The 24500-nt window shown below is 39.0% G+C and overlaps 1 protein-coding gene across 2 annotated transcripts; it reads left to right on the top strand.

The window, feature by feature from the left end:
* Positions 1-1047: 1047 nt before the first annotated feature.
* On the top strand, positions 1048-24010 carry LOC133862845 (regulator of nonsense transcripts UPF2). Of its 2 annotated transcripts, none has more exons than XM_062298728.1 (18): positions 1048-1143; positions 2325-2415; positions 2676-2763; positions 6041-6243; positions 6492-6836; positions 7142-7246; positions 7404-7531; positions 15160-15336; positions 15744-15825; positions 16110-16403; positions 16515-16712; positions 16850-16951; positions 17467-17718; positions 17822-18040; positions 19704-19874; positions 20701-20886; positions 22231-22698; positions 23046-24010. In XM_062298728.1, the coding sequence occupies exons 2-18, from the start codon at positions 2353-2355 to the stop codon at positions 23544-23546; spliced, it is 3582 nt and encodes a 1193-aa protein (XP_062154712.1). In that variant the 5' UTR covers positions 1048-1143; positions 2325-2352; the 3' UTR covers positions 23547-24010. The 2 variants fall into 2 exon arrangements, with proteins under 2 accessions (XP_062154712.1, XP_062154713.1); XM_062298729.1 differs by lacking the exon at positions 1048-1143 and adding an exon at positions 1223-1243.
* Positions 24011-24500: the final 490 nt, after the last annotated feature.

Genomic DNA, 24500 nt, shown 5'->3' with positions numbered 1-24500 from the left:
CATCTTCAATGGATTTGACCAGGAGTTTCTGGAAGACTATTTCAATATTGAGAATGAGTTGGCGAGGAAGCTACAGAGCCGAGATGATCAGAGTCAAACAGGTTGGGTCAGGTCGTTTCGATCCGATACGACTCATTATGCTAAACGGGTTTTACATGTCGTGTCAGGTAACCCTTGAAAATTACCGTGTCATGTATGGGGTTCCAACCCGTTAACATAAACGGGTCGTGTTTGAGTCTGCCTTAATGGGTCGCGAGTTCCCATGGGTCGACCTGCAGACTCGTTTTGCTAGCCTTAGCCGGAATCCGATGATGGTGGCCAGATGTCGCCGAATTTTGGCACCGGCTAGAATCCGGTAATCGGGAATCTTCAGTGGTAGATTCGGACTACCAACAAACTCCAATGCTTGACAGTTAAGGATTCCTACAAACGTGTCTACAAGAATGAAGAGTTTAAATTCGGAAAACGATTTACGGTTTTCCTTTTAGTGGTAGATTCGGGCTACCAACAAACTTCAATGCCTGGTTGTGGAGGATTCCCACAAACGTGCCTACAAGAATGAAGAGTTTAAACTCGAAAACGATTTAGGGTTTTTTCCAAAAATTAAAGAGGCTTTTACAGTCAAACTGAAAATAATTTTCGTTGACCATTATTTTCACTCTCAACAAACACCAAAAATGCCGAAATTATTTTTCAAAAAACATTTTACACAGAAACAAACGGACAATAAGTTTATATATTTGATGTGATGCAGAGCATGTAATCTAAAGTATGTTTTACGTTCCTCTTTAAAAAAAAAAAAAAAAGAAAAAAAGGGGAAAAAAAAGTATGTTTTACGTGAAGCCCATGTTTTATGTGTTTTCGAATGCTACCAGACCAACCCTTGAGCCTCTATACGAAAGTCTGCACCAGCCCATTTCCATTTTTTTTCTCCGAGCCTAGCCCAGCCTGGGCCCGCTATTGTAACCGCATTGAAGCGGGTTCACCCGTGATCCGACCCTAAGCACATTAATACGAATCGGCTATTGATTTGGGTTCCACATTTCCATTTCGCCACAACTCATTCCCAACCTTGGGCTCGGCCCTCTCTCTATACTGTGTTCCTTACTTTTCCGGCGACTTTCCGGCGGAATCTCGTGTAAGGTTAACCCTAACTCTATCTTCTTCACGCGCACGCATACATATGCACACTCTAATTCTATACGGGCGAGATCTCGTTGGCGAATATCATAACCGTACATAGGTTTATTCTTCTTCCATGTGAAATTGATCTAATTTTTGTTTTTTGTTTTTCTATCAAATTTGGAAGATACTACAACTGTAAGCTACTCATTTTTTGTGTTATGAATTATGTAACCATACGAACCAAATGTGATGTAGTCTGTTTGGGCGTGGTATAATTGGTCCTAGTTTGACTGTGCGGCATGCGATTAATGTTGAAACAAATATAGCTTGTTTGCTAGAGTGAATTTCTCTCTCTCTTTTTCGTGTTCTTCGGCAGTTCAATTTAATTTTATGGTTATTGTGCCCATCCCTGTGAATCTGTGAATTTTTTTTTTTTTTGTTGTTTTTTATTTTTTATTTTTTATTAGTAAATTTAGTCTTATTGAAAGCATAAGGTGCCCCTAAGTACACTAGAAGTATACAAAAGGAAATACCTAATTAAGAATAGAAAAACGGATAAGGAAATCGGCAAAAGTAATTGACAGAAAGCCACCGTCTAAAGATACAGAGTATGAAAAAACAAAGCTAAAATATCCTCTATGAAACTCTCCAAATCCTCAAAACACCTAAGATTTCTTTTATTCCAAACACACCAAAAAATGCAGATTGGCACCATCTTCCAAATCGCAGTACAATTAGGCTTACTTTTTAGTAATATGTGGATGATTAGGTGAGATGCCTTTGTTCATTGGATATTGTTATAGTTTGTTATTTGAGGGAGTTGGACACAGTCATGTTGGATTTGGTGTTTTTTCATCGTTCTCAGAGTGCAACTGTGTGGAAGATGGTCCCTTGTTGCCTTTTGTGGTGCTTGTGGAGGGAACGCAATTATAGGCAGTTTGAGGACAAAGAAAGATCTATTGAGGAACTCATTTCCTTTTTCTTTCATTCTTTGTACTCTTGGGCGGCGGCGTTCCTCGCACCTTTATCGTTTAGTTTTAATGATTTCCTTGTATTGTTTTCTTTTTCTTCGTAGATGCCTTTCTTGTATACTTCCTGTGTACTTGATTGCGCTTTGCGCTTTTTAATGATATTTCTCTTACTTCTCAAAAAAAAAAAAAAAGCTATGCTAATTAATACTTCTATTCCTTGTTATGTAGGCATATAATTATTAATAAAAATAGGAAGATGGATCACCATGAGGATGAAAACCGAGCTGGAGCTGAAAATCGAGGCAAGCATGATGACGAGGTGAGATTGGTGTATCTGTTACTGAAAGCTAATGCATTATGACTCATCTTTCTAGTTGCAAAGTTACTTGAAATAGGAGAGTTTCTGTAGACTATGCATTCACTTGTTGACATGTCACAAGAAACTGGTGCACATGATAAAATTGATCCTATTTGCTCTGCGTCGGGTTATGATGGAAATTAGTTAACAATGACATTAATAATATGCTAGAATACTATAGAAATGATTTTTTAAGGCTACTATTTTCCGTTTTGTTGCAGGAAGCTGTTGCTCGTCTTGAGGAAATTAAGAAATCAGTGGAGGCAAAAATGGCTCTTCGTCAAAGCAATTTGAATCCTGAAAGGCCTGGTTAGTAATTGTTGCTAGAATTTCAGGGTGTACCATGCAAAATAAATTATTGACCATTCATTCAAAACTATGCAAATTTCTGTGTGAAAGCAAAACATGGATAATTGTTTTGTAGTTTATACTGGATGTCACAGCATATAATGAAAGGAACAAGACTAATACATACTTCTGATATAGCTATGCTCTTAAGTGATGTTTTAAAGAAAATCAAATCTTAGGTGATTTTGTTTTATGGAGTGATTTTGGGATTTTAGAAAGAGTGGCTGACACATAGGAGCGCTAGTTTTAAAATGATGGGTGGGTGGGTATTTGTATGGACCAAACGACGTCGAAAGCGCCTTTGCATATAGGCATCATGGGGGAATTCGATTTTCTATGAATTGATAGAGTGGCTGACATGTAGTATAATTATGAATTTTGATTACGTGTCATTCAGTTATTGGTTTATATATCGAAAAGGAGAAGATGATGTGGTACAATTGTTCCATAAGATATTTTCTCATTAGAAACATGGATAGTTTCTTGATCCATTCCGCATCAAATCAATATTCAATTATAAGAAGTTTGGGTGTTACAACTTACAAAGAATAAATTCCTTAGCATTCACTATAAAGGTGAAGGTCTTTCTTCTTCAATACTCTTTTCCATTGGGCAACTACTTTAGATTATCCTAATTTGCTAGGTTTTCATGATTTTCTTAACCTATTTTTCCCTCATAGCTAGGTGTATCTCTTGTATACTTCTTGTGTACCTGGGTAGTGCATTTTGCACTTTCTAATAATATTTCGTTTACTCATAAAAAAATACTTGCAATTTCCTTTTTTTCTTCTTTTTTTTATAGGTAAGAAAAGATTTATTAAAAAAGCGTAAAGACGCCCCTTGGTACACAGGAAGTATACACAAGAAACATCAAAAGCTAACCCGCAACAATTAATAGAAAACGGAAAAAGAACCCCAGAACCCAAGAAAGAAAGCCCAAAACAACCCACAAAAGAGCCCGACCAGACACGAGAAAAAACCCATAGACCCGAGAGAATACCCACAACCCAGCAAAGCACACAACCTTACAACATGCTTGCCTTTCCTTTACTACGCCTAGAGGAGACTGAGGTGTCGCCATAATTTATGGAGCTTTGCAGATTCAGTAGCTCCCTCTTGCCTTTTGACTTTTGGCATGCTATCATCTTCTCTCACAAAAAATCTTCCTCCATGGCGTCCCGAATAACCAAGGCCTCCTCCTCAAAAGAACCATCCAAAGCCCAATCCAAGGTTAAACCATCCCAATAGTCACAATCCAAGGGTAAACCATCCTCGTTATTTTAAAGATATTTCAAGAGAACAGCCAGTTTTCCTGTCTTTACCACCCACAATTACCTTGTAATAGAAGTTAATCCATCCTTTTTAGCTAATAGTAATAGTTTATACTGGGTCTCTTAATACCTAAAAATTTTGTACAGTGAGAAATCAACAAGGTAACTACCAGGTAAATTGGACAAGTTACAGGTAGGAAGGACCATATTGAGAAAGGTAAATGACAGTGGATCGCTTCTCAATCTACAATAAATTTTGAGTATGAAATGGAAAGTTTTTTTTTATACTTTTGACTGAAAAAAATGGTTTACACATCTATTTATGTTGCATGTAGTTATTTAGGCTAGCTTTAACTTGAGTTTTGTGCAACTATGCTCAATTAGTAGCCATAAGTTTGGTTCTTCAATTCTGCTTCATTGGGAAGGAGCTTTGGAGGAGTTGGGTTGGGACAAGAGAGAGGAAAAAGGATATGCTTTTAAAGGAGCTGCCAGGTTTGAGAGCTGAAATATTAGGGTTTTAACAGGATGGAATGCGTGGCAGCATCATTTTAAATCCAAAGATTAGAAATGTTTTTCTTGAATAACTTTAGCCTCATTTGAGTCGAGTATGAAGGAATAGACAGGCAGTGGAGATTTGTTGGTTCCAAATTCTAGAGCTACTTATTAGACATTTGGATATCTTGAAATTAACTTCAGTGAGTTTGAGTGAGCCAACTTGGTTGTTGCCCCTTTGTAAAGAAATTAGGAGGGGTCCGGCGTCGTCGATTTGTTTTGGGTGCCCTCTTCAGTCGGAGCTATCGTCGATGCCACCTCTTGGTTTGTCTTCACCGGAGGATGCCAACGGTCCTTCCCCTGGTCTTGTTCCGATGTTTCCTGGGCCGGAATATGCTTCTGTTCCGGCGACTTCTAGGTTGGTGATCTCGTTGTCGACAATTCCTGGGGCTATTTCTACGGCTTCTATGCTTCCAGAGGAGGACTCTCTTGAGGAGGTTCTTTACAACACCTGGCAAAGTGTTTTGTCTTGGGATTCAGGCCTCTCCCAATCCGAGGTTTTTAACGAAAATTGGGAGGAGGAGGCTTGGAAGAAGGCTGATGAGCTTTGGGAGAGGGTGTGCACGATGTACCCAGTGTATGAAGATCACATTAAAAGGTACAGGGCGATCTAGGGTGAGATGATTGAAGGCTATAAGTGTGAAGCCAGTGAACGGAAGAAGAAGTGCGAAGGAAAGAGAGAGCTTCAAAATCTGCAAAGTTTCGTCAATTACGGTGACACTAAAGCTTCTTCTAGGTGTAAGAAAGACAAGGTCCTCATGTTGTAGGGTTGTTTGCCTTGGGGGTTTGTGGGTTGTTCCTTAGGTGCTCCGGGTTCTTTTGTGGGTTGTTTTTTGGCTGTTTTTTTCGAGGTTTTGGGGTTTTAGTTGGGTTTTCGTGGGTGAGCTTTGGTTCTCCTTATGTATATTTCTAATGTATTTAAGGGCGCCTTATATTCTTTTTTTTCAATAAAATTTAACTTATCAAAAAAAGAAAAAGAAAAAGAAATTAGGAGTCTCTTTACAGATGTTTTGATTCATTATTATTTGTGGTTGACCTTTGGGTTTCTTTCTAGTATATTGGTTTGATCAGTTTTGTTTCATAATCATTGTTGTTAGAATTTCTAATTTGAATTACAAGCCGGATTTAACTATAGGTTGTGTTGTTTCTTGTAAAATTGCTTGCTATCACAATCACTGCTTATCATCAATTAAAAAAATAATTTGCAGATATTTGCTTTTGTGTAAATGGTTAGATTACATTAAATTTTCTTTGGAGTGGTTTTTCAAGAACATCTCAGCGAGGCTTTTCCTTCTCTCCTTTCCCAGGCATAGTGGGCAGATTCTCTAATGCTTCTAAAATTGACTCCTGGTTTTTTTTTTTCCTTTGACAATATTATGTTTTCAAAATATTGATACTGTTGACCTTACCTCCAGATTCAGGATTCCTTAGGACATTGGATTCCAGCATTAAACGCAATACAGCAGTTATAAAAAAACTAAAGCAGATAAACGAAGAGCAGCGTGAAGGTCTGATGGAAGACTTGCGAGGTGTCAACCTAAGCAAATTTGTTAGTGAAGCTGTGACAGCAATTTGTGATGCCAAGCTTAGAAGTTCAGATATACAAGCAGCAGTCCAGGTACTCTTTAGGGTTGAATATCTTGAAGCTTTACTTTCTAGTGCAATTTTTTACTTCTACATGTTAGAGTGGGTTGCTTATCTGAGAAGGTATATACCATGCATGGACATGTGTGAAAGCTTTGTTGTCTATTATTTAATGCATATATGTACTTCTTCCATGGAAGCTTAGCGACAATCATATGAATAATATTTATGCCTTTTACCTGTTCTTCTGCACTCTATCTGACACTCGTCTATTTTTCAAAGATATGCTCTTTGCTTCATCAGAGGTACAAAGATTTCTCACCAAGCCTGATTCAAGGGCTCTTGAAGGTCTTTTTTCCTGGGAAGTCTGGGGATGACTTGGATGCAGATAGGAACTTGAAGGCCATGAAAAAGCGCAGCACCTTAAAACTCCTTTTGGAACTTTACTTTGTTGGAGTTATAGAAGACAGTGGCATTTTCATTAATATAATTAAGGATCTTACTGGCTTAGAACATTTAAAGGACAGGGATACTACTCAGACGAATTTGACCCTTCTTGGTAGTTTTGCTCGACAAGGAAGAATTTTCCTGGGACTTCCACTCTCTGGACAAGAAATTCATGAAGAGGTATAATTTTTCTTTGGTCCTTATACATAACTTATTTTCTTCCTATTAGCATTATCATGCCAGTGATGTTTATGGCTTTTCATTGACATGAGTAATTCTTTGATTGCTTTAAAATCCAAAGTGGAGGTATATTTTCTGTTTATAATTACCATTTAAATTTCTTCTCATTTCAGAGGTTATCTTTTCATGATAATATGTAACACACTTGTCTTTTTTGTGTTCATTTTTGATATTTTCTTGAGGTGTTAAGGATTTATTTTGCAGTGTTCTTTTATTCTGTAGTTACTCTACTGACACTGCTACAGTTTTTTAAGGTCCTTAATATCACGTCAGATCAAAAAAAGTTCTTCAGGAAGGCATTCCATACATATTATGATGCTGCAGCTGAGCTACTTCAGTCCGAGCATTCTGTAAGACTCTTGATATTATTGAAGTTACTCCCTTTTTTTTGGGTTGGTTAGGAGCTGAACTTAAACTTTTCGTACTTTCATGTTTTAGATCCTGATGGATTTTATTTTTTCATGATGGTTGTAATTGATGGGTTTTTTTTACTTTTTTTCTTTATAGTCACTTCATCAAATGGAGCATGAAAATGCTAAGATCCTTAATGCTAAAGGAGAGCTCAGTGATGAAAATGTCTCTTCATATGAAAAGCTACGAAAATCTTACGACCATTTGTACCGCAACGTCTCTTCGTAAGTTAATTTATGATTTTGTAGTCTTTGTTGCATCTATTTCGCTGGTTGCTGGAATGATAGGGTCGGTGTCCGTTTGTATCGCAATGCCTACAATATTCTATTGCTTTGACATTTTTTGTGCTTTAATCATGTGATGTCTCACGAGATAATTTATTTTCTGTATGCTTAATAGTTAGTGTACTTATGTTTGTGTGTGTCATAGATATTTTTGGGTTTTTTGTGCAATAACTATAAATACGGCCAATCAACTTTGGTGACCTTGCACCATCATTGTTTATTTAATATTTATGTCTATAATGTTGTGCGTAGCTTGTGGGGGTGTAGTCATGTAGATTGGGGGGGGGGGGGGGGGGGTGGCGTTCGGTGGTGTTTTGCTTATGTGGGATAGGAGGGTGGTGGAGCAAATTGATGGATGCATGGGTGAATTCTCAACGGCCGTTTCTTTCAGAAATGTTGAGGATAATTTTGCTTGGGCGTTTTAAAGTGTTTATGGTCCAAATGCCAACGGTGATAGAAGGTTTTTGTGGGATGAACTGACTGGTTTGCTAAGTTGGTGGGACCTACCCCGGTGCATCGGTGGGAATTCAGTGTAACTCGTTTTTCGAGTGAGAGATTTGGTGAAGCCCCTATGTTGAAGTTTCTGATTTCATTTCTTTTTTTTTTTGATAGGTAAGAGATCAATTTTATAGAAAATGCGTAAGGCGCCTCTTAGTACACTGGCAGTATACAGGGAAAACACCTATCTAGAAATAGAAAAGCGAGTGAGAAAGTCAGAAAAAGAAATATACAAAGGATGGACATAAGCCGAAGTCCAACAAAACAAAGGGTGATAGAACAAGGAAAGGATCTCATCCGAGGTTCTTTCCAAGTCTTCAAAACTCCCAAGTCTTCAAAACTCCTATTGTTTATTTCCCACCATAAGCACCAAAAGATACAAATAGGCACCATTTTCCAAACAACAGCACTCCTTGATCTACCAGATGACCGCCAACATGCAAGCAAGTCAATAATCCGTCTAGGCATAACCCAAGACATCCCAAAACGGCTGAAGAGAGAATTCCACAAGACAGAAGCCACGTTGCAGTGGAGAAGAAGATGACCCACAGTTTCCTCGGTCTTCTTGCACATGCAGCATCGGTTGATCACGATAACATGTCGTTTCCTAAGCTTGTCCTGGGTGAGTATCTTACCAAGTGCCGCAATCCACATAAAGAAAGCAGCCCTAGGAAGAGCTTGAGTACGCCAAACACTTTTCCAGGGAAAGCAACTGCTACCAGCGCTAGTTAAGGGGTAAAAGAAGGTTTTGACTTTGAAAACTCCTTTTTTGGAGGGGGCCCACTACAAATTGTCTTCATTGTCTCGGTTCACTTTGACTGAATGAAGCAATTGAAAGAAAGAAGCAAAGACATCCACCTCCCAGTCATGATCCTCTCTGATGAAGCTCACATTCCACTGGAGTGAGTCACCCAACAGTTCTAGATTATCCGCAACAACGGTGTCCTTAAGATGAGCAATGCCAAATAAAGCTGGAAAAGCTTCTTTAAGGGTTGTGTCTCCACACCACAAATTATGCTAAAAACTGATCTTGGAGCCATCCCCCATGAAAAATCTAGTGAAACGAGAGAACGAAATCCAGCCTTTCCTGATGTTTTTCCGTACCCTCACCCCAAAGGCATCTGTCGGCTTGAGAGAGCACCAACCGCCCCTAAGGCTGCCATATTTAGAGTCCACCACGACTCTCCACCAAGCATCTCGCTCAGACCCATAACGCCATAGCCATTTGCCTAGGAGGGCTCAATTGAAATTCCTCAAGTTTCTGATACCCAATCCTCCCTCAGAGATCGGAGAGCAAACCTTGTCTCATCTGACCAAGTGATATTTGAATTCTTCACCTATCTCTCCCCAAAGAAAATCTCTTTGGAGCTTCTCAAAGCGGTTGGCCACACGAGTAGGAATGGAGAAGAGAGACAAGAAATACGTAGGGAGGTTGGAGAGTGTACTGTTGATGAGGGTAACCCTAGCACCCTTGAACAAATACAACCTTTGCCAACTAGCCAAACGACACTCCATATTAACCACAATATCATCCCAAGTAGATGTAGCCTTGTGGCGCTCCCCAAGCGGCATGCCAAGATACTTCAAGGGTAGTGAGGAAGTCTCGCAACCCAAGATAGAAGCCAACTCGGCAACATTATCCACATTGCCAATAGGGACCAAGAGAGATTTAGCCAAATTGACCTTTAAACCAAAGACAACCTCAAAACAAACTAGGAGAAAACGCAGGTAGCGAAGATGGTCAGGATTAGCCTCACTGAAGACCAAGATGTCATCTGCAAACAACAAGTGAGAAATGTTGATCACGGCAGGCCTAGAACCCACCGAAAAGCCTGAGAGGTGACCACAATCAACAACACCAGAGAGCATTTTGCTCAAAGCCTCCATGGCGACTATAAATAGGAGAGGAGAAAGAGGCTCATGGACATTCCCCTTGTGGGCGGCTCTTTTACGTGGTCTAGTAATTAGGGGTGGGCATAATCTGCCCGTACCCGCCCCGATCTGCCCCGCAAGTACCGCTTTTTTGGTACAAAAATTATGACACAGGCTTACAAATGTTGAAACCGAGCAGTACGGGGCGGGGTGCGGGAATGGGTTTTTTCCAAACCCGCCCCGCCCCGATGGTGGTGGTATATATGCATATTTTTTTCCACCGAGAAGAACCCAACTCATATTCCTCGCTACAGTTTCTTAAATCTGGTTTATATGCATTATCAAAAAACTGGGTTTCTTGGTATACCTCACAAGAAGGCAGAAGCAGATTTTCCCGCGAGTGATTGTGGAAATGGTGGCATCTACGTTAACCTGTTGTTCTTTGGCTTCTTTTTTGTTTTGTCCCTAATCTAATATGCACTTCTTCATGTTACTCAGACGGCGCATCCTGAAGATCAAGATGCCTGAATCGTGATCTTTCGTCTCTCAAATTCCAATTTTCATCCCCTTCTTTCTTATACGGTTCAGGGTTTCAAATGGGTTCTTCAAAAGTTTCACCGCCAGCACAGGTTTCTCTCTCTCTTAGTCTCAAAAGTTCCAATTTCCATCTCTCTCTCTCTCTCTCTCGAGATCGAGATCTCGATCTCGATCTTGATCACCAAGTTTCTCCATCTTCGTTGGTACAGGTTTATAAGTTCTAACAGAGACTATTTCTAACAATCCGAACTTGACCCCGAACGTGATCCCGCCCTGCCAAACCCGAAACCTTGCGGAAAGAAGGGGTATGTTGTGGGTAACGAGCTTGAATTTTCCAACCCGATGACCCCAGGGCGGGTTGGGGAAAAGCCTCAATCCCGCCCCACCCCTACTAGTAATAGGGACCCTCCTCTTGGTCTAAAATCGATAGATTCCTATTTACCCCAAGTTGGGAATCCCCATTCCTTGATTCGCTCCAGAAGAGGTTACCTAGACGTTGTTCAGATCATTTTCGTATTCTTCTCGATTGTGGAGGCATTCCTAGAGCTAAAAGATACCTCAAATTTGAGAACATGTGGCTAAAGTTAGAGGGTTTTCTAGATAGGGTGAAATAGTGGTGGTCCTCTTATCACTTTCAAGGTTCTCCAAGCTACATTCTAGCCAACAAACTTATTGATCTAAAAACAGATTCAAAAGAAACAGCGTCTTTTGGTTGATTTACGGGCCCTTGAAGGTTTGGAGGTAGAGAGAGGCCTAGTTGAGGAGGAGATATTGAGGAAGGTCATGGTGACTAATGGATTGGATAGAGAGTACGCTTTTGGAGGAGGTGAGTTGGAGGCAAAAATCGAGGGCACTATGGTTAAGAGAGGGTGATAAGTGCACAAAGTTCTTCCATTGAGTGGCCAATTCGAATAGAAGGAATAATTTTATTGAGTAGCTGGTGGTTAATGGTACAATTTATTTAGACCAGTCAAGCATCAGAGATCACATTGTGCAGTTCTACGAGAGCTTGTTTACCGAGCAGTTTGGTTGGCGTCCTAGGTTGGATGGCCTCCCGCTTGATTCCATTGGGGTGGGGTGGGGTGGGGTTGGGGAAGGGGGGGGGGGGGGGGGGGGGGAGGGAAGGAGGCCAATTGGTTAGAGAGACCCTTTGAGGATGGCAAGGTTGTTGAGGTGGTGAAAGCCCTTAATGATGACAAGGCCTCGGGTCCAGATGGTTTTACTACGCATTTTTTCCAAGCTTGTTGGGAGGTGCTTAAAGCAGACCTCATGAATGTCTTTCATGAATTTTATGCTAGAGGTACATTTGTAAAATGTTTCAATGCCACCTTCATTTCTCTTATTATGAAGAAACCAAGGGCCGTTGATATTAACGAGTTTCTACCTATTAGCCTAGTGGGTGGAGTGTATAAGATTGTGGCCAAAGTTCTAGGGTTCAAAATGGTTGTGGAGAAAATTATTTCTAAGCCTTAGATTGCTTTCATAAAGGGTAGTCAGATCCTAGACTTAGTTCTCATTGCCAATGAGTGCATTGATAGTAGGTTTAGATCCGAGGTTCCAGGCGTAATGTGCAAATTGGATCTTGTAAAGGCTTTTGACTATGTCAATTGGGACTTCCTTTTATATATGTTGAAGAGATGCAGTTTTGGGTTTTGATGGTGTAAATGTGTGGCTTACTATATTTCCTCTGTGCGCTTTTTAGTCTTGGTGAATGGGACCCCGTTAGGTTTCTTTAGTAGCTCTTGTGGGCCAAAGAGATCGTTTGTCTCCCTTTCTTTTTGTTATTGTTATAGAGGCATTAAGTAAAATGATTTCAACTTAGTGGATGGGGTCTTTTATCAGGCTTCGTGGTGGGGTCAAGGAGTGGTGGTGCTATCAACATTTCTCATATTTTGTTTGCGAATGACACCCTGATTTTTAGTGAGGCAAATCCATATCACCTTTTGCAAATTGCGCAATTTGTTTTTATGCTTTGAAGCAGTTTTTGGTCTAAGGATTAATCTGACTAAATCAGAGTTAGTCCCAATTGGCAATGTAATGTATGTTGAAGTTCTGGCTAGTATTTTGGGCTGCAGAGTACCTTCCTTACCTATGAAATACCTAGGTCTTCCCTTGGGAGCTTCATTTAAAGCCAAGTTTATTTGGGATGACATCATTGAGAAGATGGAGTGTCATTTGGTTGGATGGAAGATGATGTCCTTATCAAAGGGTGGGAAAGTTACTTTGATTAAAAACACTTTATCTAATATGCCTACCTATTTCATGTTTCTTTTCCCCCTTCCAATTGGGTTTGCGAATCGCCTAGAAAAGTTGCAGTGGGATTTCTTGTAAGGGTGGCATGAGTGAAGAGTTCAAATTTCACTTGGTTAGCTGGACTAAGGTATGTATTTCGATATTTGAAGGAGGGCTGGGGGTTTGGAATTTACCTGTGTTCAACTTGGTTCTTCTAGTGAAGTGGTTGTGGCGTTATGTTCATGAGAGAGAGGCTAATGGTTGTGGATTCCAAATATGACGCGGGCCGGGGGGCGGGGGGTGGGGGGGGGGGGGGTTGGAATGGCTATAAAATTCGATTCTGGCATAATGTTTGGTGTGGGGATCAAGCTCGCAAGACATCATTTCTAGACTTGTTTAGCATTGCCCGTTTTAAGGATGCTGCAATGGTAAACTATTTGGAGCTTTTCATTGCCTCTCATTAATGGCATTTTAACTTTCTCAGAACGGCTCATAATTGAGAGATGGATCTCTTTACCTCTCTCCTCTCTGTTATATTCTATTAGAGTGAGACGGGGTGGTGAGGACAGACTTTGTTGGATTCCTTCTAGGAGAGGGTTGTTCGATGTTAAATCTTACTATCATGTTTTTGTCCCCCATGATAACACTCCCTTCCCTTGGAGGAGTATTTGGCAGAACAAGACTCCCTTGAGAGGCTTTTTTTGTTTGGTTTGTTGCCTTAGGGAAGATCCTCACCATAGATAATCTTAGGAAAAGACGTATCATTGTGGTTGAGTGGTGTTGCATGTGTAAGAAGAATGGGGAGTCAATGGACCATCTTCTACTCCTTTGTGAGATAGCAGGTGCACTTTGGAATACTATTTTCAATAGTGTAGGGCTGGCTTGGGTAATGCCTAGAAGGGTGGTAGATCTCTTTGCCTGTTGGAGAGTGCCGGGGTGTAGGTTTCAAGTTGATGCAGTTTGGAAGATGATCCCGCCTTGCCTTATGTGGTGCCTATGGAGGGAAGGAAACGATCATAGCTTTGAGGACTATGAGAGGACCTTACTGGAATTAAAAATTTTATTCTTTAAGGCTCTCTTTCATTGGGTTGCTGCCTCAGATTTTAAGATTTTAGCATTTCAAACTTTTATGTTTTTCTAGATCTCTTCTCCGTTTCTAGATAGGCTTTTCTCTTGTATGCTCCCTGTGTATTTGGATTGCGCCTTTGCGCATTTTAATGAATTTACAATTCCTTATATATACATAAAAAAAAATTAGAAAAAAAATAAAAATTATGCATAAAATTTTCGTAAAAAATAAAAATTATGCATAAAATTTTCGTTGTCATAAAAATTAAATGTCTCTGACATAAATACAATCAGAAATCATATTAATATAGGATGGAGTATAGCATACAGCTGAATGTGGATACTAGGCACATGATCCAGATGTGGATTTATGTCATCTTCGTTAATTGGTGAATCAATGGCTTATGTAAAAAAATATTAGCATGGTCTGTAGATATATATGACGTAGATGCTAGTGCAATTGAAGGTGGCATAACTTTGAAAATATTTGTTGAAATATACAAATTCACTTCTGGAAATAATTTTTTTTCTTTGAAATGTTGGCCAACAGTAGTTTGACTGGGAGTCTTGAAAACAGTCGTGGATGCTCAGTCAGGAAGCTGTAGATGTAAAATTTGACATTTTCAGGTAGATCATAACATAAGAATTGCTACTGAGGAGGTGTCAAAGCTGGACTTCTGAAGTCAGCTTATAGAGTAGGATCAGTAGTTTTCTGTAGATGTTAACTGTGAATGATTTTAGTTTGAACATGGAGCAAGATGCAGCAATTCAAGTAAATGTCAAGTCTCTTGCTAATTTTCTTTATTTGTAAATGTTTTCTTCAAAGTTCTTACTTGCATGATTGCTTTAGTTCTTCGCCTTAGCCTTCACTTCAATCACAAGTCACAGAGACTTCTGAGCTGTAAGTGGTCAGCCAATAAATTTTCAGGCGGTTCTTGCAATAAGAATATTTTCTCTCAGGGATGGTGTAATATTCTTACTGCTTCTAGCAACGGTGTAATAGCTGAGATTTCTGTAGCTCATGTATAGAGTTGAAAATAGGTAGCTAGGGGTGATTTCGGAGTATGGATGGGATGGATGCTGCAGCACAAGAGCAAAGCCTTTTAGCAAGCCCAAGGATGTTTGTTATTTGCTATTTCCTTGCATCATAAATGCTTACTTGGATGTACTTGATTGCATGCATTATCCCCTTGCATTATCTCAATCTCAAGAAGCATCCCAAACTTGCACTCCCACCTTCTTTGTACTTAATGGGCTGCTAGAAACTAGATCTTGCTTCAGCTTCGACATGCCTTTCATAAATTTCCATTTTAATAATTTTTCTTCTTTTCCTCTTATAGTGTAAATTCTTATTTTTGCAGTTTAGCAGAAGCCCTTGATATGCAGCCTCCAGTGATGCCAGAGGATGGTCACACTACTAGGGTTACTACTGGGGAGGATGCTTCACCTCCTGTTTCCGGGAAAGATTCTTCTGTTCTAGAAGCTATATGGGACGACGAAGATACCAGGGCTTTCTATGAATGCTTACCTGATCTCAGGTTTGTCTCTGTCAGATATTATATGTTGATCAGTAGTCACTTTTAAAGATTAAACAAAAATTTCCACTTGATAAGTTTAATGTGTCTTTGGAGGGAAAGAAATTTATCGGAACTTTCAAGACCGTGAGCGAACATCGGTGGAATTACAGCTTTTCGCTTTTAGACACTTTACCATTGGGCTGCTGTCTTTATTTTAATATTTCTAGCTTTCAAGTTTTTCTAGTTCTTCTCTCTTCTTCTAGATAGGTGTCTCTCTTGCATGCATCATGTGTACTTGGGTGCGCCTTTGCGCTTTTAATGAACTTGTGATTACTTATAAAAGAAAATGTGTCAATCATTATGGTGGTGTTGTAAAAGCAAAATTTCTCTTTAAAAGATACTAAGATTTGATGTATCTATATCTTTAGAGCATTTGTACCAGCAGTATTATTGGGAGAAGCAGAGCCTAAAGTGAATGAGCAATCTGCGAAGACACAGGAGCAACATACTGTAAGAAACTGAAGCTCTGAATTATTAAAAAGGCTCTGGTTTTTTTTAATGAGTTAGCTGTAACACTCCTGCCAAAATCGATATTTTCTTTTATTCATTGATTGGAAAACATTTGGGAAAAAATTTCGACTGTTTGACATGATTTTATCCAAGATGCTATTTTATTGCTTTATAAAAAAAGAGTTTAATAGATGGAAATTATTGAAATTTATCTTTAGAGGGTCAAATGTATCTATTTTGTGAAAATGCTGTCTTACTCGCTTGAAAATTGGTTCTTTTGTAAGGAACTGGCACCTGAATCAGACCAAGGTCAACATGCTACCCCAGATACAGCAGAGGTTTCTGCAGAGTCTGGCGATTTGCAGGAGGGGAAAAACATAGAGAAGGGAAAAGATAAGGAAGAAAAAGATAAAGAAAAGACTAAAGATTCGGACAAAGAGAAAGGGAAAGAAAAAGAAGTAGATAAAAAGGGAGAAAATGAAAAGGAGAAACTAAAAAGTATTGAAGGCACAAATTTGGATGCTTTATTACAGAGGCTCCCGGGTTGCGTGAGCCGTGATCTTATCGATCAACTGACAGTAATCATATCTCTGTTCCTTTGGGCTTTATTGTTCTACTACCAATTTTAATATTTTGGTATCAAAATTCTTTACAATGAGGATCTTATTGTTCTTTATTTCAACTTTCAGGTAGAATTTTGTTATTTAAATTCAAAGTCAAGTAGAAAAAAGCTTGTGAGGGCATTGTTTAATGTCCCAAGGACATCTCTGGAACTACTACCATACTACTCACGGATGGTTGCCACACTGTCAACTTGTATGAAGGATGTCTCTTCTATGCTTTTGCAGATGTTGGAGGAGGAGTTCAACTTCTTAATCAATAAAAAGGTATACTTTCACATGTCAATACGTTTCTTCATAAATAGGAGGGGCTGGTTATTTCTTATGTCTTGCTGCTCAGGTATTCATTTTCATTTGATTAGTTATTCATGATTTTCATTCATTTTGAATTGTGATTTCTGCAGGATCAAATGAATATTGAAACAAAGATAAGGAATATTAGGTTTATTGGAGAACTCTGCAAGTTTAAAATTGCACCAGCTGGCCTTGTTTTTAGCTGTTTAAAGGTATATGAAGAATAGCTGATTGACATTTATATTTTTAATAGCTTTGTGTGCTATTGAAAATATGGGTCTCTAAGCCTTAAGTGTGGGGTATGGTAGTATATGCCTTTTGCTTTCAATACTTGATACTGTCTATGGGTCCTATATGCCTTTTGGTTGCAAAAGAGTCAACAAGAAACTTGGAGATATTTTTCCAGGCAGTCAGCTTTAATTGTTCTTATTTTCATTACTTGCATGGTTTTGTTTAACTTCAGCTCTTGGTCGATTGAAATTTAATTGAAAGAGGAATTTAGAAGGAGTTTATGCAATCTCTTGAGATCTGAGATAAATATTTCTTACTCTTCAGCGTGAAAAGAGGCCTTTTTTTACTTATCAAAAAATATTTTCCGTTGAGGTTGAGACTTTACTTCATATTAACTACTTATGGATCCATGCTTTCTCTTCTTACCAGCCTCATCAATATGATTTCTCATTATATAACTGCTTTTGCTTGCATTATGCTTTCTGTGTCTCACCAGGCTTGTTTAGATGATTTCACTCATCACAACATTGATGTTGCATGCAATCTTCTTGAGACATGTGGCCGTTTTCTTTATCGGTCTCCTGAAACTACCATACGGATGGCTAACATGTTGGAAATATTGATGCGCTTGAAAAATGTCAAAAATTTGGATCCTCGACACAGCACTCTTGTAGAAAATGCTTACTACCTGTGCAAACCACCTGAAAGATCTGCACGGGTCACTAAAGTCCGTCCTCCATTATATCAGGTGTGACTCATTTCTCAGGTTCAAACCCCCCTCCTCTCTTTCCAATCTGTTTTCATATTCAAATTATTATTTGACCTTTTGTTTGATTTTTTTTCCTTGGCAGTATATTAGGAAATTGCTATTTTCAGATCTTGATAAAACCACCATTGAGCATGTCTTGAGACAACTTCGGAAATTTCCGTGGAGTGAATGTGAGCCATATCTTTTAAAATGCTTTATGAAAGTTCACAAGGGGAAGTATGGTCAGATTCACTTAATTGCTTCTCTTACTGCTGGTTTGAGTCGCTATCATGATGAATTTGCCGTAGCTGTTGTTGATGAGGTTTGTTAACTTTCAATTCAGATATCTTTTTGTTGAGTTGCACAATCTTAATTTTGAGAAAGAATCTAGATTCTCTTACTTGTTTCTTGATAACCATCTTCTCTACCATATGTTTCTCTTTTTGAGAGGATACCATATGTTTCTTTTGATTGTGCAAGCTTGTTAATTTGTGCAATGCTTTAATGGTAGAAAATGCTTGCCTGGGGAAGTTATGGCCTGTTGGAATGCACTGTTTATGTTCTGAAAGTAAAAAGCAACACCAAAAACCCCAGCTGTTGTTTTCAACCTTTTGAAGTGAAAATGAAAAGAAGAGATAGAAAGTGTAAAAATAAATAGAAGTTTTTGACATAAACAGATGGTTCGATATAGACATAAACTGCTAGAAATAAGCTCTCCATAATTGACTTGTATTTGTTGTTTGACTTGAAGAGCTTTTTTTCTTATCCTCGGCCTGTCGAGATCTGAGAGTAAAATCTGGATGTGTTGTTGGTTCCTGTGCACAACTCGGCATTTCAGAGGCTTTTTTTGTTCATGTTCAAGAGCTTCTACTCTTTATCCTTGGGATATTGTGCTGAAATGAAAGTCTGTGTTGTTTTACAACTGGCTACAGGGCACTGGATTGCCAATGAACTCTTGGTCAAATGGCTCCTCCCCCTAAGAAATGGGGTGGAGGGTGTGGTCATGGAATTTCTCTTGGATTTTTCATTCTATGCAGGAGACAATATACTTTGATGTTATTGATGATGAACAACATTAGTTAGTTCTCGATTCTAGGTTATTTCTAGACCATTGCTGGGGTGCTAACTAGAAGCTTTCACATCATGAAGGTTAAATGGTAAGAGCCCTCAAGAGTTGATATCAGATTATTTATTTGTTATAAAAAAAAAAAAAAAAAACATGTATGTGAATATGCGTGCAGGTGTGTACATCTCTGTTTGCGTGTGCGTGCATGTGTGTGTGTACATAACTTTTCAGGATCTGCTTCATGCCAATTTTGTTTTCAGTGGTAAGCTGTTGATTTATCTTATCATATGACAATCTTTTTCTCTTTGATGCAAAAAATGCAAAACTGATTTCAGTTCTGCTTTCTGCTGTTTGTAAACACTTGACTCTGGTTTGCACTGGCATTTATTTATTTTTTTTTTTTTGAAGAATGGTTTGCAAAGGCATTTACAAGGTTGTCTGGGTCTGCATTTTGCCTTTGCCTATTAGGATTATGGTTTTCCTGTGTCAATTGTTTTTTCCTTAAGTATTCAGAAGTTTCTGCTGACGAGCAAAGAGTGAGAGTGAATATGAGTGCTAGTTAGTGGCAAACCCCAAAGGAAGAAAAGACTCATGACCAAAGAAATGTGGTTACCTAGTGATCTACCAAAGGATGCTCAGACGATTCATTGTCTCGAGTATAACTTGCCAGCTTAAAACCACTTGGGCCCTCTTCTCTAATCTCTCCACTATTAGAATATGGTGTAGGGCTGCTGTTTGATGGAGAGAAGTATCTTTAAAAACCCCACACATCCCCAAAAGGAAATAGGCTGAAAGAAATAATACATATTCCCGCAAAACAAACCCTCTTACATATGAAGTGTGTATTTTTGCAGACATTCCTGCGTTTTTTGTAGTTTACTGTTTGTTGATAAGTCAATGATAATTACTTTACTTTCAGGTTTTGGAGGAGATCAGGCTTGGGCTAGAACTAAATGACTATGGGATGCAACAAAGACGCATTGCCCATATGCGGTTCTTAGGGGAGCTATACAATTATGAGCATGTAGATTCATCTGTTATTTTTGAGACACTTTATTTGATTCTTGTCTTCGGCCAGGGCACTCCAGAGGTATGGATTTGTACCTTTTTTATTTTTGTGAACATCTCCAAAAGCTTTTTTCTGTTTTTAAGTATGATTGTGAATTTTATCTATGACAATAGAATTAATGGGTTTGAAAATGGGTTTGGTTTACTTTACATTGTTTTTGTTAATGTTTATGTGTTTATACACTTGTAGAAGACCAGAGTTCGTAATATGTGCTTGACTTGTAGTCATATACATTTTTTCTTATTATCTTCTACACAGTGAGGGAAGCAGAAGACTAGTTTTGTGTATGCATAAGTGCACTAGTTTTAATAAATGGGTATTTTGGTTCATGGATTTGAGAAATCTTTGAGGAATGGCATGTTTTAAGAATGAATAATTATCTGTAATGGTATGATCTGCAGACATGGAAATTAGTTCTGGACCAAGCAACTCCCAGCAATCTAAACGTGAGAACATGGCTTTGTATGTAGTTTTGAATTTAAATTACTAGACACGATTTTGGTTGCATGCAGCAAACTTGTGGATAGTAAATGAAGTTAAATCCTTTTATGTTTCTCCAAACGAGTGTCAGACACAGGTGGATGAGGTGTCATGTTCTCTTGTGTCTGACATGCCTTTCCAGTTGGGTTAGTATCCCACTAATTGTGGTGATATTGACATCTATGCATCGAACAAGTTGCTTACTAGGAAATTCTCGAGTTAAATTGGTCCCATGTGTGTTGATGGGTTTGCATGCCCTCGTGTGTAACACAGGAGTAAGAAGCCAGTATGATTTACAAAGCATATAAATGTTTCTGATTACTGTGTAAGACATGGATAACACATGCATTCTTTTTAATGCTTCTAGCAAGATGCACTAGATCCACCAGAAGATTGTTTCCGCATCAGGATGGTTAGTACTCTTCTTGAAACCTGTGGGCACTACTTTGATCGAGGCTCTTCCAAGAGGAAACTTGATAGATTCTTAGTACATTTCCAGAGGTATATTCTCAGCAAAGGTGCACTGCCGCTGGATGTTGAATTTGACTTACAGGTTAGTCATGCAGCTCTTTCTTTTTTCCCTAACTTTTGTAGATCACAATCTATACGAACATTTAATTCATTAAGCTCGCTAAGCAGTAAATTTAAAGGATTATGCAATAAGGTTGAGGAAGGAGGTAGTAATGGTTTAAAATATAAAAATGAGAGGTAACCATTGTTGACACAGCAGGAATTGAAGCTCTATACTTTTGTATGTGGTAGGAAAATTAATAGCTGAACTCTATCCATTTGCTGTTTAGTTAGTTTGGGAGTGGGGAGTAAGGGATGTTCCACTAGAATCTGATTCTAGAGGCGCATATAATAAAGCAGGACAAAACCTTACCTTGCTTGAGGCTTAGGTAATCATTGAAACTTATCCTGAGCTGCGGCAGCAAGATTTTTTTTTTTTTTTTGTCTTTCTTTCTTTTGACTCATTAAACTACAGTGGCAGCAAGGCTGGATCTGCCACCTTTATTACTTTTATAGGAAAGCAAATTCTTGTGCTGATTGGCTGGAATCCCACTTCCAAGAGCTTCCCCTTGGTTTAATCAGATCTCAGGGTCCTCCGGCTGGGACAAGGAATTGTATGCCATATTTTTGTGTGGGAGTACCCCAGCTTTTGTCAAGCTGAGATCATAGAGTTTAGAGTTTGAGCATGTTGAGCATGTTGAGCGACTATTTAATTCAAGATTTATTTCTATTCTATCAATAGATTTTTAATGAGACAATGTACCTTTGAAATACACAAACTGTTTATCTATTTCTGAAAGTTTGAACTATTGTCCTCCCCAAAACCTCCTATCCTGTTAAGGGTTATGTGGAAACGTTTTTTGGATTACTGAATTCAGTGTTTTGAACATGTTATGACTTGTTACAAAAAAAAACCACGTTATTTGGATTCTACCATCCTATACATAAACCATCCGGGTGATAGCATTCTCTGGTAATATTCTACTCTAATCTGAAAAGAACTAGTGGTGGTATTTGCTTGCAATTTTGAGAAATAACAGATTTGCTATCAATTGGTAAGAATGTCCAGTATTCAAAGTAAAACTTGGTTAGCGCATTGACCATTATCTGTGAAACAGAAGAGCAACTGCATTATGCAGCAATTAGCTTGCGCGGAGTACCTCACTGCAATCTGTCATGAAGCTTTTAGAATCTTTGTTAGATTGGAAAGTGAGGAAACATAAATGTTTGATGTTAGAAAGCTATTTACTTTCTTGATCCAAGATACTTTCCCTTTATGTTCTTTGCATATGCTACTTTAAGAATCAGCCCTTTCTGTAATGAACTTATTAGATAATATCAACCACATTTCCGTAAGGGTAAGATCCTAAAATTGGGGCATTTGCAGGACTTATTTGTAGAACTACGGCCCAACATGACTCGATACTCATCCATTGAAGAAGTGAATACAGCTCTAATAGAACTTGAGGAGCATGAACATGCTGTTTCAACTGACAAGGCCAATAATGAGAAACACTCTGACACAGAAAATGCTCCAATCAGGACTACTTCCAAATCCATTTCAGCAAATGGACAGAGCAGAGTGAATGGTGCTGAGGAAAACGGTCAGGCGCATGACATTGGCGACAGTGATAGTGATTCGGGGAGTGGCAGCATAGAGCCAGAGGGACATGATGATGAAGATTTGGATGAAGAGAATCATGATGGTAGATGTGATAGTGAGGATGAAGATGATGATGACAGGGGTGGACCTGCTTCTGATGATGATGACGAAGTCCATGTCAGACAGAAGGTTGCGGAGGTGGACCCTCAGGAAGAAGCCAGTTTTGAGTTGGAGCTTAGGGCTGTAGTGCAGGTATGATTTAGATTGTCATTTGTGTTCCTATTTGCTGGTGCCTCACCCATGCAATATTTTAGTTTCTGAGCTAGAATTTCTTGGAAGATATTTTTTGGGACTTTATTAGTTTGCTGCTACTATTTTTGGTTGACGTTCTTACAAAATCCAGTAGGACTATCCATGTTATTATATGACACCAACATCTGGTTCAGGTGGAATGGAATTGTGCCCACTCCACTCACAAATTCTACTGGTTGAGCTGATGTTGGCTTTTAAAATTTTCTCAAACTCTATATTTCTCTAAATTGATATTATGCTGAAGGATTGGTAACTCTGTATTCCCATTATCTTAATCACGAGTGCAGGAGAGCATGGACCAGCGCCGTCTAGAGCTGCGGGGCCGACCTGCATTAAATATGATGATACCAATGAATGTGTTTGAGGGGTCCACAAAGGACCATCATGGAAGGGGTGTTGGAGGGGACAGTGGCGATGAGGCATTAGATGAGGAGACTGGAGGAAGCAAAGAGGTTCAGGTGAAAGTTCTTGTGAAGCGTGGGAACAAGCAGCAGATGAAGCAGATGTACATCCCTCGGGATTGCTCGCTTGTGCAGAGCACAAAACAGAAAGAAGCAGCTGAGCTTGAAGAGAAACAGGACATCAAGAGGCTGGTATTGGAGTACAATGATAGAGAAGAGGAGGAGCTTAATGGATTGGGTGCCCAAACAGTTAACTGGTCACAAGGTTCCCACAGGGGTTCCGCCCGTGGCAGCACTTGGGAAGGAACCGGAGGTAGGGGTAGTGGATCACGTCATCGGCATCAGAATTACTCGAGCGGTGGAGTCTATTACAGCAGAAAAAGGTGAAAATATTTGGTTTTGCAATTCTAGAAAGCTGACTATCTTTGCCATGAGCTTCAAGAATTCTCCAAATGTGGTACATCAATCACAAATTGAACTTGATGCTCGTGTGCAATCGTGAAGAACCCATGCACTCTTGCCTGCCCTCCGCCTTTTTTCTCGATATAAGGCAAGGTTAAAAATCAAACTTCTCATCAGAATGTAGCAGTTTTCGAGGGTGAAGATATTCAAAAAAAAATTCCTGACCCAACAAGGAGGATATACAAAGGTTATTGGTATGATTGTGAAGTGGCGATCTGAAAGTGCCTTTTGGAGTTGTTCTGTAATTACAGCCATTGCATCTGACCAAAATACTCTTTTAACTTGTGTCTCTCCGATTGTATATTTGTCGATATGGAAAAAAGGGGGCTTGATGACTAATTTGCTATGCTTTTGTTCTTAGGAATTAATATATATGGTTTTCTATTATATTTTCACCTGCTTCATGTGCTTTACTACTTTGCCTTCATTCCTTTGTTGTTCCGGAGACTTGATCCTTACTGGTGTTTCGAAGAAACTGTGTCGACAACGATCAAGTCAGCATGAGGAGCCCCAAAGATTCAAATATGATAGGAACTCTTTAGCAAGTTTCAGTATTACTAATATTTTCACAATGCTTAGGTCTGAATGTATTACTGTGGCTGAGGATACACAAGATCAAAGTTTTCGTTATAAACTGGGTCGAAAGAAATTCTTTTAACCCTGTCTAGTAAACTGACAAACTAAGTATATGATTCTCGTGTACATTTTAAAAATGTATATAAAAGTCACATATTTTGAGGATATATGTCAGGTTAATAAACTCTTCAATTCTGTTTGGGGGAAATTTGTCCCATGTACGTTGGGTGGGATGTTTGACTGGTTAGGTGACTACAAATGCCTCTAGCTATCAAAAAGGAAGACAAGGAATTTTAGGGAAGC

The sequence above is a fragment of the Alnus glutinosa genome, chromosome 3, assembly GCF_958979055.1.
Source record: "Alnus glutinosa chromosome 3, dhAlnGlut1.1, whole genome shotgun sequence".
Taxonomy (NCBI): domain Eukaryota; kingdom Viridiplantae; phylum Streptophyta; class Magnoliopsida; order Fagales; family Betulaceae; genus Alnus; species Alnus glutinosa.
The sequence above is the reverse complement of the archived record's forward strand: the minus strand, read 5'-3'. Positions and strand labels throughout refer to the sequence as shown.

Bases quoted from the DNA above. Each gene is read 5' to 3' on its own strand.
- LOC133862845 (XM_062298728.1), top strand. From the start codon at position 2,353: ATGGATCACCATGAGGATGAAAACCGAGCTGGAGCTGAAAATCGAGGC. The intron at 7,247-7,403 runs GTAAGACTCTTG...TTTTCTTTATAG, and splicing joins TACTTCAGTCCGAGCATTCT to TCACTTCATCAAATGGAGCA. The intron at 20,887-22,230 runs GTTAGTCATGCA...GGGCATTTGCAG, and splicing joins ATGTTGAATTTGACTTACAG to GACTTATTTGTAGAACTACG.